The sequence below is a fragment of the Ursus arctos genome, unplaced genomic scaffold, assembly GCF_023065955.2.
Source record: "Ursus arctos isolate Adak ecotype North America unplaced genomic scaffold, UrsArc2.0 scaffold_12, whole genome shotgun sequence".
In the NCBI taxonomy this organism is placed as follows: Eukaryota; Metazoa; Chordata; class Mammalia; order Carnivora; family Ursidae; genus Ursus; species Ursus arctos.
Window position 1 is genome coordinate 7,107,614 of NW_026622786.1, and position 17,179 is coordinate 7,124,792.

Here is a 17,179-nt window from a genome sequence, read left to right on the forward strand (position 1 = left end):
CATATGAGAGGAAAGAGCAGTGCATCCCAAACTTAAAGTTTCCCCATAATTGATGGGGAAGAAGGAGAAGAGGAATCAGCAACCTAGACTAAGAATTTACCAAGCTTTGAGATAGAGGGAGTCCTAGAAACCAAATGTAAAAAGATTAAAATGATAGGAGATGTGGTCAGAGACACCTCCTATAGGACAGATAATTTCCTTAAATATTTTTAGGTTTATTCTTAATTAATCAACTTATTTAGAGAAGGGGTGGGGAGGGGTAGAGGCAGAGAGAGAGAGAGAGAATCTCAAGCAGGTTTCACGCCCAGCTTGGAGGAGCCCAACTCGAGGCTCTCTCTCACAGCCCTGAGATCATGACCTGAGCTGAAATCAAGAGTCGGCTGAGCCACCCAGGTGCTCCAGGAAAGAGAATTTCTTTATGATGAAATTTCAGACTGAACTTGACAAAGGGAGAGTCATTGCTCTGAGAGCATAATTTCTGGGTGATAATTAGAATGAAAGTTTTGTTGCAAAGGGACAAGTAAGAACTAGATGGAAGAGAAAGGGAAACTCTCTGTAAAATTAAGCCGCAGTTACAGGAGTTTGGTTGTGGTGGAAGAAGAATTTGGAAAGGGAAATAGGGCTTAGTGAAAAATGTTCACTAAAACATTTTAAAAGAGATTTGTTAATTTAAGAGATTTGTTAGGTTAAAAGAGATTTGTACATGTTTTAAGGTAAAGGAATAGGCTGATTGATGTCTAGCCCTCTAGAACATTTTAAATAAGAAACTGAGTATTATTATATTAACAGTAGGTCTAGTTTCACATAGAAATAAGATCTAGTTCTATTTATGAACTTTGGGAAAGTAAGTCAGTTGTACGTTATATTATCTTACCTAGAGTAAAAACCTCAAGCTTTCTTCATGGTGGTCTACAGACTCCTCATGATCTGCCTCACAGTACGGCTCTCATCCATTTATCTGCTACTCTTTTTCTTAATCCTTTTGGGAGAGCCACAAAGGTCTCCTGGCTATTCCTCAAACATGCCAGGACTGTTTCCTATTTTAGGTCCATTGTATTTGCTGTTCCCCCCTCCTTGAACACACTTCCCCTGCATGGCTAGTCCTTCACCTCATTTACGTGTTGACTGAAATGTGCCTTCTCAGGGAGGCCTTCTCTGATTTTCCTATTTAAAATCAAAATATTTCATTTAACTACATCCTACTGTTCCCACTTCCATCCCTTCCCATCCCCCGTTTCCTGTTTTATTATTTTTTTCATAGCACTTAACTCTACCAAACAAATTATGTATTTTACTTACTAATCTTATTTTTTGTCTTCTGTTACTAGAATTTAAACTCCACAAGTTCAAGGACTTTCCTAGCACTAGAACAATATCTGGCACGTAATAGGCACTTACTAAATGTTTGTTTCATGAATGAATGAGTGCAATATTCTTTGAAGAAACTGAAATGAGAACATTCTTCTTTGTCATCATTAACATCATTATTAATAAGCATGTTGGATGCTCTATATAGCATTGGGCATCATATATTTTCTTACCGAGGAGTTGGCAAACTTTCTCTTTTCTTTATTTTCTTTATTTATTTGAGAGAGAGAGAGCGCGAGAGATAGAGCACAAGTGGGGAGAGGGGTAGAGGGAGAGAGAAAAGCAGACTCCCCGCTGAGCAGGGAGCTCAAGGTAGGACTCGATCCCAGGACCTTGGGATTGTGACCTGAGCCAAAGGCAGATGCTTAACTGACTGAGCCACCCAGGCACCCGTCAAACTTTTCTATAAAGCACCATATAGTAAATATTTTTCAGGCTAAATGGTCTCATCACAACTACTTAACCCAGTAATGCATAAGTAGCCATAGACAATCCATAAATGAATGAGTGTGACTGTGTTCCAATATGACTATTTATGGACACCAAAATTGAATTTTACATAATTTTCAAATGTAGAATATTATCTTTTTTTTTTTTTTGGCATTTTTCTAACCATTCAGAAATGTAAAAACTACTCTTCGCTCATGGGCCATACAAAAATAGGCAGTGGACCATAGTAGGTCTACTAGCTGTATTTGCCCACCTCTGCTTTTACTGGTTTCTTTTTTTCGTTTTTTTTTAAAGATTTTATTTATTTATTTATTTGACAGAGATAGAGACAGCCAGCGAGAGAGGGAACACAAGCAGGGGGAGTGGGAGAGGAAGAAGCAGGCTTCCAGCGGAGGAGGCTGATGTGGGGCTTGATCCCAGAACGCCGAGATCACACCCTGAGCCGAAGGCAGACGGTTAATGACTGAGCCACGCAGGCGCCCTTGCTTTTACTGGTTTCTTAAACATACCTTAGTTGAAACTTATTTTCCTGTACTTCGTAGGGAACAACAATGAAGATTAAACCCTAGTGACGTATAATTCAGGAATATTCTTCTTTGGCTCCAGAAAGTTTCATATTGTTTCATTTCTGTTTTCCTGGGAACCTTATGTTTTCTTTACATGTTTATGATATTAACATTTAAATAAACTTGCATTCTCTGAGCAGATGCCATCTGATAGTGTTGGGGAGGCGGTGGTGGTGTAATAGTCCAGGAGCAAAGCTGGGAAAAGCCCACCCAGGTTTAAAAGTTTGCCATTATTTATAAGGTGAATAATTTCCGTATGGGTGAATCTAGAGTTGTCAGCCAGGCTTAACGCCCATAGGACTGCCACTGTGAGTGAGAATTGTGTTGCAGTTTTTAACATCATCCATAACAGACTTCTTACATAACTTACAAATGCTTTTAATAATATAGCTCAGGGATAATTTTGGCTATGCTACATTGACAGATTTTGTTCTTCTACTTTAAAAAAATCAGAAAATAACCTAGTATCAAATCAAGCTGTGATTTGAATAAAGCATCATATTTTCCTCAATAAGTTTAAAGAGAGAAAAAATGTTTTTCATTTGCAAAACTTTTTAACATACGGCTCTTCACATACTTGATTTTGTTCAGTTCTTACAACAATGTAGGTAGCTTTATTAACTGTTTAAAATGTGAGAGAACTAACAGTGAAGTTAAGTAACATGTCTAAGGTCACAGCACCAGGACTCACTCCAAACAGGCCTTCTGACCGTATGAGATGCAGACGCCTCACAGACACTTCAGCCAGTCTTTGGTTTTAGTGCTGTGCCCCCTCCTTACTGCCTCTCCATTTCTAGCTTCACCTGCTCATGAAGATGCTCAGAACTCGAGCTGCTCCTGGCTCTGCCATGCTTACTGTATTCAGGTCTAGGAAGAGGGGAGGAGTATGTCACCAGTTACATCACTACCACTGGAGCTACCTACCAGCTCTGTTTCCTCCTCCAGCCATGTTAACTACTGCACAATTCTTCTGGGCGTGTTCTGTCTTAGTTCCTTAATATCTGGTCCCCCTCCTTTTCTCAATAACTGGGACCTCTGAAGACCTCACCTTGCCAACCAGTGCCTAATGAAACATCTTGGATATGATTCGGCAAAGATAGGAAGGAGGAAAACACAACCCCGGTGCTTTAAGTCTGGGCGATAGGGAGAATCAGGACATAGAATCTGCACATAGGGAGGGGTGATGGGAGCTGGTGTTGAGGGGGGGAGTTTTATTGGTTTAAGTGTGTCATCTTTGAGGTAATGATGGAGCAGCCTTGTAGACCTAGTTTTCTATCCTCCAAAAAGTAAAATGGAGAAATAGGTTCAACCAAATATCTGAGGCGACAGCCACATGGTAAAATTTATAGTTAGAATCAAAGTCTTTGTGTTACGTTTGAATGCTTCTTAGAGGTCTCATTTAAATAACCTCTATATTAGGAAAATGGGACTATCCATTCCTTTTTTTTTTTTAATGCTGTTTAGAGAATGTAGGATTGTTGTAAATACTACACACAATTTGGGATGGTTGCATATCTTATGAATCAATGGGTGCATATAAAAAGATTCCTCAACACACCACATGGAGAATGTTATAGAATGTTATTCTTGAATTGTTTTCTCTTCTTCACTTTGGCATTTGCATGGTACCTTAGGTATTTTTGTGTTATTTTCATTATATTTTGTGCTTTTTTATTTGGTTAAAAAAAGCTGCCTGCTATTTATATCTGAACAGATTTAAGTTTTTAAAAAGCTCCTTTGAATCCTTCCCCTTTCCTGTACCGCCTTTTTCTTTCTCCATCATAGAGAAATGTAACCCCTGAACATAACCCAGAAATCTAGATACAGGCCAGTTGATGTCTCAATAGAAACAAGAAAAGAACTTACTATCTCTCAGTGCTTAATTGAGAGAAAGCGCATGATATTTTCTATATTCTAAATTGGAGAGGAGAAGTGGGTCAGTCCATGCATTATCATGTGAATGTCTTAATCCTAACAAATGACTTAGTCAAAATGAGAAAGGTAATGAATTTAAATAGACAAGTATCAACAATGCTGCACAAAAAAGTGCTGGTACACCATGCCAGCCTATACCTACATGAGAAAAGCTGTGGTTGCATTTTCCCTTGATAAAGATTATGCTGACCGGCCATGGCAGACCATGCTGGGTCACCCACCTGGTATTCTGTCACCAACCAAGACTTGAAAGGACAGGAGAGTGTGTGGTTCTCTAAGCACTTTTTTTTTTTTTTTTTTTTTTTTTAAGTTTTTGTTTATTTGAGAGAGAGAGCAGGAGCAGGGGGAGGAGCCAAGGGAGAGGGAAAGGGAGAAGCAGACTCCCCGCTGAGCATAGAGCCAGATGCGGGTCTCATCCCAGGAGAGATCATGACCTGAGCCGAAGTCAGACTCTTAACCAGCTGAGCCACCCAGGCACCCCAGCCTTAGTATTTTTATTTATTTATTTATTTATTTATTTATTTATTTATTTATTTATTATATTATATTATATTATATTAGTCACCATACAGTACATCCCTGGTTTTTGATGTAAAGTTCGACGATTCATTAGTTGCGTATAACACCCAGTGCACCATGCAATACATGCCCTCCTTACTACCCATCACCAGCCTTTCCCATTCCCCCACCCCCTCCCCTCTGAAGCCCTCAGATTGTTTCTTAGAGTCAATAGTCTCTCATGCTTCTGAACAAAGGCAGTTTTATAGGTTGCACCTTTAGGTCTCTCAATTCACAGTCTATAGTGTTTTCTTGAATGCACTGCGTTATCTTTTAAGTTTTTGGACTTACAAGAAGTCAGGTGTTTTCATGGATTCCTCCTCTCTTTTCCAGATGTCTGGAGGGTTTTTTGGGAGAATATTGTCAACATCGAGACCCCTGTGAGAAGAATCGCTGCCAGAATGGTGGGACGTGTATGGCCCAGGCCATGTTGGGGAAAGCCACATGCCGATGTGCCCTGGGGTTCACAGGAGATGATTGCCAGTACTCGACCACTCACCCCTGCTTTGTTTCTCACCCCTGCTTGAATGGAGGCACCTGCCACGTGCGTAGCCGGGATGACTATGAGTGCACCTGCCAAGTTGGTTTCACAGGTAATAAATGTGACTCTGGGCTATATTTTCCTATTCTCAGCAGATACCTTTCCTTAGCATCTCTTAGATCTTGACATGTAGTTCTTAAGGATCCTCTAACTCTGGTGTATGTTTAACATTATGATAAGGAACTAGAGTGTTCCAGACAACTATCTTTAACTTCCTTTTGAGATTTCTAAGAGGAGAGAAAGAGAAAGGCAGAAATATTTGACTGCCTAAAGTATATATGTCAAGATTGGGGATCAGAACTTTATTTCACCATCCCTAGAAGAAAAGCTGTCTGTGCTATTGATTACTTGCTGCTTGAAATCTCTCCCTAGACATTCAGGGCCCTGGTTTTCTGGTTTTCTGTACTCTGACTATTCCTTTTGCTTCTGCATTGCTTTGTCCTCATCCATGAAATTTTTGTGTTCCTTGGAACTCTGTTTTGAGCCCTCTTTTGAGTCTTATCACAGCTCCCCCAGCTATCTCCAGTGGCTTCAGCTGTCATTATCTTCATCAGTTGCTGGTGACTCTTCTAGTCATCCATTTCACTCCCCCCTAGCCTACATTCAGGCTCATATTTCTAACTATGTGCTGCATATTATCCTTGGAAACTTGACAAGTACCTCACATTCAACATGTTGATATAAATGGGGTGGTAGTGATGTATAGTCCATGTATTTCAAACTAGATCCCCCTTCTCCCTTACCCCACTTAGAGTCAGGCCCCTAACCTAGCCCCTGAAGCACCTCTCACCTGTTTACTCTTCTCCATTTCCTCTCCTGCTCTGCAGTTGAGGTCTATCCTGTCCACGTTGGTGACAGGTCAGTCCTCACCTGGGCTTCTGCAGTTGTTTCCTAACTGGTTTCCTTGCTTTTACTTTCTGTCCATCTTGTTCATCTGTCCCATTGCCACATCTTTGATCGTGGATGCCAGTCATCTCACAAACTCACCTGCTTACAATGTCTAATGACTTTTTATCATCTGTAGAGTCGACTGCAAACCCTTTTACGTGGCTTCCATAGCCTGTCATGGTCTCGGCCTTACATCTTTTTATAGCTTTACTTCCCACAAGCATCTAGCTCTAGTCACACCAACATTCTCATCATTTCCTGAAAATGTCATATTTCCTGTTGCCTCCATGCTGTTGCACACCCCTTTGCCTGGAATGCCCTCTTCTACAATTGGTGATTGCCCAATGTTATTTAAAATTCTGTCTTAGTGACATTTTTGTGTGTGATTCCTTTAAGCAGTCTCTATGTTCTGTTATCTAATGTATCACATTTTATTGTAATATTTTTTTATATGTCTTTCATCTGACTAGATTGTGAGTTCTTCAAAGGTGGGTCTGAGCTTTATTCAAAATGAGCCATAGATGTTTATTAAGTTAGATGAGGAAAGCAGAACCATTCAATATCTTGTTGCCCGCTACACTAGCAATTCTGTAAATCTGATGAACAAAAATTAAAAACGTACTCAGTAAACTAGACTGGATTGGTTAGTTTGGAACACTTGTTTTATTGATTTTTCATTAAAAGATGTTGGTGGTGGTAGAGGATAGTTAGAATGGTCCATTATCTTCATCACGACCATGACAGAATTGTTGTGATTCATTGAAGAGATTTGGTGGTTAAAAGAATAATTTTTTCCTGATTGTCAGTTTTGAATTGTTTTGCTCCACAAGCAAAGGGAAGGCATAGCCATTTAAAACATTTTAATCCTGACTAGTGAAAATGGCAGTAATGTCTTCTTAATAATTAAGATGTTACTCTGAAATGATCCCCATATTAAAACTTCTTCCTTTGCCCTTAAAAGGATCTCGTCTTGGTGTTTTGCAGGGCTCTGATTATTTTCACACATCTGCCACTTTTGTCTGTCTTTAGGAATTACAACAGTTAAGTTTACCCTTTTGGTTTTGTGGTAGCCCTTATACCCCACCTAGTCAGACCTTCTTGGGTTTATCTCCACTCATAGTTGAAGAAGCAGAGGTGGGAAGTTAGTGCCTGTACGTAGCACAGGTTCAGGGACCTTTCTGTTTCAGTTGTAGGCAAATACTCTATACACATAGTTGCCAGAAGGAACCATTTTTATCTCTTCCCTACTGTAGGTAAGTTCCTCTCAGAGGAATGAAGAAAAAATAGGAAGAAGAATTTTAGTTCCTTCTTTTTCTCTCTGCTTAACATCTTGAGATACATGTGCTGTGCCCAGTTTTTTTTTTTTTTTTAAGATTTTATTTATTTATTTGAGAGTGGGAGAGAGAGAGCTCGCGTGCACACACATAAGTGGGGAAAGGGGCAGAGGGAGAAGCAGACTCCCTGCTGACCAGGGAGCTGGACATGGGGCTTGATCCCAGGACCTCAGGATCATGACCTGAGCTGAAAGCAGATGCTTAACTGACTGAGCCACACAGGCGCCCCTGCTGTGCCCAAATTTTTAGTGTACCTTTCCCCTTTGATGTGACATTCCTTGATAGAGAACACTTCTGTGTGCTCATGTGTCACCTCCTTCTTCCTTTTAGAAAAGCTGTCATGGCTTTCATTTGTTTTTCTATGGGGGTCAGATATTTGGATGTTTACCTAGACAACCAATTGGAATACTAACAAGTTCAGGGGGTTCTCATAATCTTAGGTAAAAACAAAAAGCTTAAGCTAATGAAAACAAAAATCCATATGAATACCAGATTTACTAATAGCATGGGAATTTTTCTTTTTTCTCTGTCTTTCTGCCTCAAAGACGTGCCTTAGGATCCAACACATCAGAGTCTTCTGGCTTCCTCTTATATTTTCCTACTTCAGAGTCCACAAGACGTACCTTTCTAGACCTTTATTCTCATAACAGCTTCTAGTTTTTTTCATAGATAAGTAGCCAGAGATTCTTCATCCTCTTCAAACACATCAAGCAGTATTTATAGCAAGACCACAATTAGTAAAATGTTTCCCAGAATACGTGTGTGGGTTGTGTTTAAAGGAAATAAAAGTAGCATTGACTTGTTTCTATCATATAAGAGGTCTGTTAGTGATTGTATATTGTGGAAAAGATCAATGCATTCTTCTATTCACTCAGAAGACATGCTTTGAGAGTCTACTACAGGGATCCAGCCCCTGCCCATGTTATGGGTGATATAAATGGAAACAGCAGATTTGGGGTGTGTATATACATGTGCAGATATGTGTGTGAGAGAGAATGATTTAGGGAGCTGAGAAGGGCAATAAGGTAACTTATGAGTAGAGTTGTCAAGTGGAAGTTCACTAGGTAAACAAAAAGGAAGATGGCATTCCAAAGAGAGGCGCAGCTTATGCAAAGACAAGGTGTGAGACAGTAGGGAGATCCATACCTTTCTTTGCCCCTGAAGGGATGGCTGGAATCCTGCAAGGATGGGCTTCATATGACTAGCCTACAGTCCCTGCAATGTGCTCCACTAAGTCTTTGTATTTGCCTGAGGGCGCCAGGCAGTGACTATATCAGGTGATCTTGAGGAGGCTCTGATTTGGGCCTCCTGTGAAGTTCAGTGAGTTTAGGGAGTCTCCACACAGTAGAGCTGTTGAATGGGTGGGAGACGTGGAATGTTGAGGCTGAGGCTGGCTCCCACTTCAGTGGGGAGCACTGAGTTCTGTTCTCCTTCCATAGGTAAGCTGTGCCAGTGGACTGATGCCTGCCTGTCTCATCCCTGTGCAAATGGAAGTACCTGTACCACTGTGGCCAACCAGTTCTCCTGCAAATGCCTCACAGGCTTCACAGGACAGAAGTGTGAGACTGATGTCAATGAGTGTGACATTCCAGGACAGTGCCAGCATGGTGGCACCTGCCTCAACCTACCAGGTTCCTATCAGTGCCAGTGCCCCCAGGGCTTCACAGGTCAGCACTGTGACAGCCCCTACGTGCCCTGTGCACCCTCCCCCTGTGTCAATGGTGGCACCTGCCGGCAGACTGGTGACTTCACGTTTGAATGCAACTGCCTTCCAGGTAAGGACAGCCCCTAGTGTCTTGGGGTTGGGGGAAACACCTTCAGTGCAGAAGAAAGGTGGTGGGAGTGGCTCAGTTGCTCCTTTAGGAAATATCCTTCTGAGCAGGAAGAAGGGGAAATAGGGATTTTGTGTGGGGTGGGTTGCTGGTGAGGGAAGAGTTTTATGAGCTAATAGGGTCCATAAACTGAGTAGGGGGTAATTTAACATGTCAGATTTTATGATGATGAGTGGCTAGGAAATTGTTTATTGTCCTTTTTGGAGGAACAGCAAGAAATAAGAGAAACAGCTCTGAGAAGGAGACAGATAGGCCTATGGAATGGAAGGGAACACAATGAGAATTAGCTGTTGAAAAATATGTGTGATTAGTAAAGTGCTTTAAACTGAATTGACAATAATAGTAGGTGATCAACTTTCCTATATGCTTTCACCTCTGAAGGAATAATAGATTATTTTCCTACCTACCTAAATGTACCCGTGTACTCTTTTGTAATGTTCCCTGGGCTCCTGGCCCTCTCCATGTACCCTCTCTGACTTTGAGTAACCTTGCTCTGACTTGAAGCTAGAGAATTTTGGAACTGGGGTAATGCTGTGTTACTCAATGGGTACTTCTTGATGCATGCTGATAGATAAGGTATGTCACATCCAGACATAACTACAAAATAGAAGCCAAGAAAAGAGCAATACATGGGAGCTTGGGGCCCAGGATTCTGTAGAGATGGAGAAAGGAGCAAGCCCAGCCAATTCGCTAACCTCTTGTAAAAATGACGAGGAGGTTGAAAACCGAGAATTTTGATTGGGAACAGAACACAAGCAGCTGGAGCAGATGAATTAGTAAGCAACAAAGATTCCGTTTTTTTGTTTTTTTTTTAAGATTTTATTTATTTATTTGACAGAGACAGAGACAGCCAGCGAGAGAGGGAACACAAGCAGGGGGAGTGGGAGAGGAAGAAGCAGGCTCACAGCAGAGGAGCCTGATGTGGGGCTCGATCCCAGCACGCCAGGATCACGCCCTGAGCCGAAGGCAGACACTCAACAGCTGTGCCACCCACGCGCCCCCAAAGATTCCGTTTTTATACAAATATCCTTAGTTCAAAAACAAAAGAAGGAAAACTGTAGGGGGGAATAAAGTGCTAAGTAAGCAGAAGTGCCTCAGAAAGAAGTTGTTCTAGCTGCTCTTTCAGAAAATGAGAATCTTAGATTCTGGTGTCGTGGATGTGTTTCACATATAATGGGATTGCGTGTTTTATCTTTTGGGGATTAAAGGTCGTATGTTGGTTCTTGGTATAAAACCAAATGGTAATTAATTCATTTCATTCACTAAAAATTATTGACGCCACTTGTTTTCTGGGCACTGTGCTATGTGCTTGGAAAAGAGTGATACAGGATGCTGCCACATAATAAAAAACTTCATCCCATTTAACTGTAAGCCGCAAGAACAAGCTCTTAATTGTATTGCTTTCGGTTTCTCTTTCAATGAAGAATAGGTAATGCTATCATTGTAGACACTAAGTAAATTTTATTGACTGAGTATTATTGTCATCCACATTATCTTGTAGAAGAAATAACTAAAAGATATCTTTCTTCACTCCCATATCTGTTGGCCATATTTTAAGGGTTAAAGAAGGAGACAAATGTAAACAATTTAATTTTACACATATTCTAATAATCTAATAGTCTAAGTGGCGAATAATTGAGATTAGCATGATTTATTATTGAAAGCTAAATGTGTTTTTTCATTTCAAGAAAATTATTTTTAATAGTTGCCCAGAACAAGAGGTTGATTTGGCAGAGAAATACTGACGGGAAGTCAGAGAAGTCAATAAAGGAAGTTTTTAGCTAAGAGAGAGTGATTGTTCACTCCCATAGTCTCTGCATTGTTATCCATTAGCCACGATAAGAACCTTAGGGAATTCTGAGAGTGTGTCCAGGAAAGGATCTGTCAAACCAGAATAGTATCTCCTCCTTGAGAAAGGAAATAACCAGGGATTCCACAGCTGAGAGGCTGCCAGGGCTCGTGGGATGAAGTAAGGAGATCTTGGCTGTCTTTTACGCTCTGCTTGTACTTTAAAGCAAGACATTTGTTTACTCACTAATGAAGTGGGCCTGTGTGTGTGTGTGTGTGGTTGTGGGTGTGTCTGTGTGTCTGTGTCTGTGTTGGGGTTCGGGATGGGGATGTGGGGGGGGGGAGAAGATTTGGCAAAGAGAAAACTAACATTTATCCAATGCCTTTTATGAGTTAGGCACTGTGCCAGGTACTTCTGCCTCCATTAGCTCAATTATACAAAAACCTTGGGGAAAGGTAATATTTTTCTAGTTTTCCCAGGTGAAACAGCTCAAGTTTGGAGATGTTAAGTGATTTACCCATAGTTCAAGTTTGGAGATGTTAAGTTTTACCCAAAGTTGCACAGCTAACATGTGGTTAGGCTGAGGCCTGAAAACCAGAGACGTTATTTCTAAAGCCTCTACATCTTACCGCATCGTACTGCACTGCTTGTCTATCCCTGAAGGTACTTTGAAAATGTGTGACACTTTTTGTTAAATGCTTTGACATGTTTGGATTAAAAAAAAAAAGTAGGAGATACTCAAATACTCTGTTACATATCAGCCTATGTATGGCACCATGCAGATATTTAAGATACTTAAGTAGACTAGTTCTTGCCTTTTGGGGTCGCATGATCTAAAACAGATGACATCAGCTTAGACAATGTATAAAAAGAAATTTAAAGAGAATTCAAAACAATAGATGATGCAGTATGTATTTACACAATTTGTAAGATTTTATGCTCATTGTTTTTATGTCCCAGGTGGAGTTTGGAAAGTATTAACTTTATTTCCATATAGGGAAATAGTGCCTGGAGATTATTTTTTCTGAGAAAGTCCTTTTCATAATGCAATACCATTCTCCTTGCCCCTCCTTCCATTGTGCTGCACACTATTCAAGAGACTAAAATGTTACTTAAAATAATAATCACTATCTCCATGTAAATAATACCCTTATTTGAAGAGAATCATTGTTTCAGTTCTAAAAATGGAGAAACCAAGTCAGCAGGAGGGACAAAGGCTTGTTATGGTATTAAGCAACTCCCGTGTGTGCTTCCTGCCACATTTCAAGTCGTTGCACTTTTAATTGAGGCCTACCCTAATCACCCTATTTCAAATAGTAACCATCTCCCTCCCCCCTTAATTATTGGCCCTGGTCTACTTTTTCTTTTTCTGTAACACTTATCATCTGCTTAGTATATAATTTGCACTATATAATTTACTTCATTATGTCTATTGTTTATTGTCTGTCTTTTCCAAATTCTGCCGCCCCTTCCCCTCTTCAGAGTGAAAGCTAGAATCTTTGTTTTTGTTTAGTGATGTATCCCAAGCACCCCAAAACAGTGCCAAGTTCATAAGAGGCACACAAATATTTATCAACCAAGTGAGTTTAGTGTTGAGAATGTAATTTTGGTCTTCTCCTTTTCTTCCTGGTACCATACTTCCTAGACTTAGTGTGGCTTCTCCTTTAGTTCTTGTGTACTCTGGTACTGGATAAGAATTTCAGAGTCCTTTTCAACTCTGAAAGTCAGTGAACCACACATAAGTTAGTGACTATTCAAATGGTCAAGTTATACTTCTTTTCCTGCAAACGACACTATAGTTACTGTGAGTTGATTTTTAAATTTTTATTATTGAAGTATAGTTGACATACAATGTTATATTAGTTTCAGGTGTACAACATAGTGTTTCGACAATTTTATACATTATACAGTGCTCACCACAGTAAGTGTAGTCACTGTCTCCATACAACACTATTACGATATTACAGACTATATTCCCTCTGCTGTTCTTTTCACCTCCGTGATGTATTTATTTTATTACTGGAAGTTTGTCCCTCTTTATCCCTTTTACTTCTTTTGCCCATCCTCCCACCCCTACCTCCTTTCTGGCAACTACTGGTTTGTTCTCTATATTTAAGAGTCTGTTTTGTTTTTTAGATTCTACGTATAAGTGAAATGATATGGTATTTGTCTTTCTCTGTCTGACTTATTTCTTTTAATGTATAATACCCTCTAGGTCCATCCATGTTGTCATAAATGGCAAGATTTCTTTCCTTTTTATGGTTGAGTAATATGAGTCTAGTATTTGAGTATTACCGTAAGACTCATGGAGAGGGAATTAAAACTGCAAAAGTGACTCATCTTGTGTAACAGAGAAAGAAGTGTTTCTCCACAGAGGGAAGAAAAAAGGAATATATTCAAGAGGGAACTAATCGAATCAAACCAAGGAACCATATTTCATTTTCTCCTTGGATGATCAACTGTTAATAATCCAGATCCTTTGTGGGCTACCATTAAATAAGTCTTTAGCAGAAGCCCTGAAGAGGGACACTCAGCCCGAATAATTTTAATGTAAGAGCAACATAGAAAATAAATTATTGGATCATCAATTCCCAGTATTTTTGGGTTAGGGCCGAATAGTGGGGAGAGAATGAATTAGGCTGTTTTTGTGTTTGTGAATATTTTAAAAAGTAGCACAGATGGTCAGAGAACAGTAGATTGTTTGGATCTGTTGGCTGTGCCTTGTGAGTTCACATTTGGGTTGGCCAGTCCTCAATGTACTTTACTTTTCTTTCTCTGCTATACCTGTCTATTCCTTTATGATTTTTAAAAAAATTTCATAAGAAGCTGTCTGATCTGTCCTCTCCAAACAATGGAGGCTTATTCTTCGTGAACTACCTCTGTACTTTACAGGCTGATTATACGTGATACCCCCATATCATTAAAATAAAGCTTAAGCCCATTTTGTGGCTTTTGTGTCTGAGCTTAAAAACTGTTAGAAATAATTCCCTTTTGTATTCTCATATGCAGGGGCATGTAACTTTCTCTTGGGTATTATCCTAGTCATACTTTGGCAGATTTCTCTGGAGCTGCTGCAGAAATGATCATACCACTTTCCAGGGTGCATTATTTTAGTGCCAGTTTTAGTTGATGTTCCTGGAAGTCTTTCCAATTCTCCTATGCTCAGTAGTTTGGACCATGCTATCTCCTTAGCTTTCTGTCACCTTCCCTGCCCACATTGCCTTTTTATATAGAAATTATTCTTTTGTAAAAAAAGATTTTATTTATTTATTTATTTAGAGACTGTGAGTGGGGGAGGGGCAAAGGGAGAGAGAGAAAGAAAGAGAGAAACTCTAGCTGACTCTACCCGGAGCACAGAGCGTGATACGGGGCTCCATGCCACGACCCTGAGATCATGACCTGAGCCAAAATCAACAGTTGGATGCTCAACTGACTGAGCCACCCACGTGCCCCTAGAGCTTATTCTTTATGATGTGTCAAAGGCACCTCTTTCACTGAAATGCCTTCTATGTTCCCAATCCCCATGGGGATTGGAGACTTTCCCCAAGGTCTTTTGGTAACTTGTATACCTCTAGCACAGCACGTATCAAACTGATTGTTTATTTGTTCGTCTTTCCCAGTAGACGCTCTCATTTTAACTCTTCCTCCCAGTACCAACTTAGTGTGTGGCACAAAATTTAGACCCAGTGAATATTTGACAAATGAATGAATTGAATGTGATAGAAAAGAGAATTATTGTATTCCATAATTTACAATATATATATACCGAATTTCTTTCTTTTTGATTCACCTTATTTCTTTTACTTTTTCGGTGATGAATTCAGAAGAGTGGAGATCATTAGGGAGATATCAAGAGAGGCATGTAGGAGCAGCAGCCTGGGTGGGTGGTAGGGCCCAGGGATACATGGGCCAGTCATGAGGGTCAGCAAGCTCATCTGGGCCCATTTGGAGAATGGTAGATGTTGGCCAAGAAAACCAACTGGACAGATATGGGAGCAGTTTGCTTTTGTGTCAGATTTCTTCTTGGGGGCTTGGAGGAGAAAGTAGACTTGTACCTTTTTTTTTGCCTTTGTCCAGTTTCAGACATTCCTGTTTTTTTCCCTCACTCTTTCATCGCTGTGGACTAAAGCTCTTCCAGGGGACTTTTAGCCTGGTTTGAGAGAATCCTAGTTGTGTCATCTTATCTTCCTCTGTCTGCTCTCTTCTTTGTGTCTCTCTGTAAGGCTTTCCATCCTCACACATCCCAGTGTATGAAAATGGAAAGATGTGGATGCTTTCTTGAGAGATGCTGTTCTCTGTGTGGGATGACAAGTTCAAAAGATTCTTTTCTGCTCCCCACCCTCACTGTCATCATTTATCAGTTACGTGGGCCATGGTTTTATAACAGCACAGTCTTAAAATGTTCCTTCTAAGTTTAATTTCTCTCCTTTTGGCCTTTTAAGGATGTGAATTGGCTTTAAGCAGTAGACTCTTTTTAGTATGATCATGTGAGCCTCTTTGTAAGCCTGCTACACCCATCCCACCCACAGGTCTGGAGACTTGTCTGTTTCCCTTTCCCCTAGAACCTTAAAATACATTTTTAAGAAGTGATTGCACTGTAACTTATTCATATAACCCTTACCACCACCTCCCCTCCTTGGGTGGACTTTCTTACAAGAATTTGCTAGCTATTTCCAAAAAGAGGTCTGGATCTCTATTTTTAAAGCATAAATCCTGTCTTAACTCTGGAGGAGAACTGATTTGGCCTGAGTTTTCTCAGACATGGGAGATTTTATCCTTAGGTTAGTTTTGCAGATTTTTGCTAGGGAGCTCTGGGATCCCAGACAGCATACTGATTAAAACTGGTTCAGTACTGACTCCTACCTACTAGCCATGTAAACTTGATAAGTCAGCCATATGGCCCTCAACTTCTTCATCTTTAACATGAAGGGATTAGAGTAGATAATTTCTAAGGGCTGTTTGGATGCTACTCATATGTAATAGTATTAGCTAATATGTATAGATCACTTATTATGCATCAGGCATTGTTTTAAGTGTATTCCCCCTAATGTAATAGCTTTATTGAGATACAATTTGCATACCATATAATTTGCTCTTGGAAGTGTACAATTCAGGGGTTTTCAGTGTGTTCACAGATATGTGTAACCATCACCACAATCAATTTTAGAACATTTTTATCACTCCAGAAAAAACCCTGTACTCTCAGTAGTCACATTACCTTGGTCCCTAATTCTCTGCCAGCACCAGGCAACTACTAATCTACTTTCTGTCTCTATAGATTTGCCTGTTCTGGACATTTCATATAAATGGAAACGTATGTGATCATTTGTGATTGGCTCCTTTCACCTAATGTTTTCAAAGTTCATTCATGTTATAGGAGGTATCAGTGCTTCACTCCTTTCATGGCTGAGTAATATTCCATTGTAGATTTACCACATTTTCCCCTACTTTTTAAAAATTGAAGTATGATTAACATACAATATTACATTAGTTTCAGGTGTAAAACATTGGTTCAACAATCCTATGCATTACTCAGTGCTCACCACATTTTATTTATCCATTCCTCAGTTAGCTGACAGTTGGGCTACTTCTGCTTTTTTGGCTATTATGAATAATGCCACTGTGAACATTTTTATGCAGGTTTTTGTGTGGACATGTATTTTCATTTCTCTAGGGTCTATATTTAAGAGAGGACTTTCTGGGTGATATGGTAACTCTGTTTAACCTTTTCAGGAACTGCCAGACTGTTCCAAAGTGGCTGCACTATTTTATATTTCAACCAGCAGTATATGAGGGTTCCAATTTCTCCACATCCTCACCAATACTTGTTTTTGTCTGTCTTTTTGATTATAGCCATGCTAGTTGGTATGAAATGACATCTCATTGTGGTTTTGATGGGCATTTCTGTGATGGCTAAT

General features: G+C 40.0%; 1 protein-coding gene across 3 annotated transcripts in view; it reads left to right on the forward strand.

Moving 5' to 3' along the window:
* The window catches only part of NOTCH2 (notch receptor 2), a 161,550-nt gene that overhangs the window by 66,334 nt on the left and 78,037 nt on the right, over window positions 1-17,179 (forward strand). For 2 of the 3 annotated variants that reach the window (XM_048220190.2, XM_057310331.1), the window contains exons 3-4: window positions 5,211-5,470; window positions 9,080-9,415. In XM_048220190.2, coding sequence (XP_048076147.1) covers window positions 5,211-5,470; window positions 9,080-9,415 — 596 coding nt within the window. Of the gene's footprint in view, window positions 1-5,210; window positions 5,471-9,079; window positions 9,416-10,310; window positions 10,844-17,179 lie in introns of those variants that run through there. The other variant, XM_048220191.2, reaches the window with a different exon arrangement.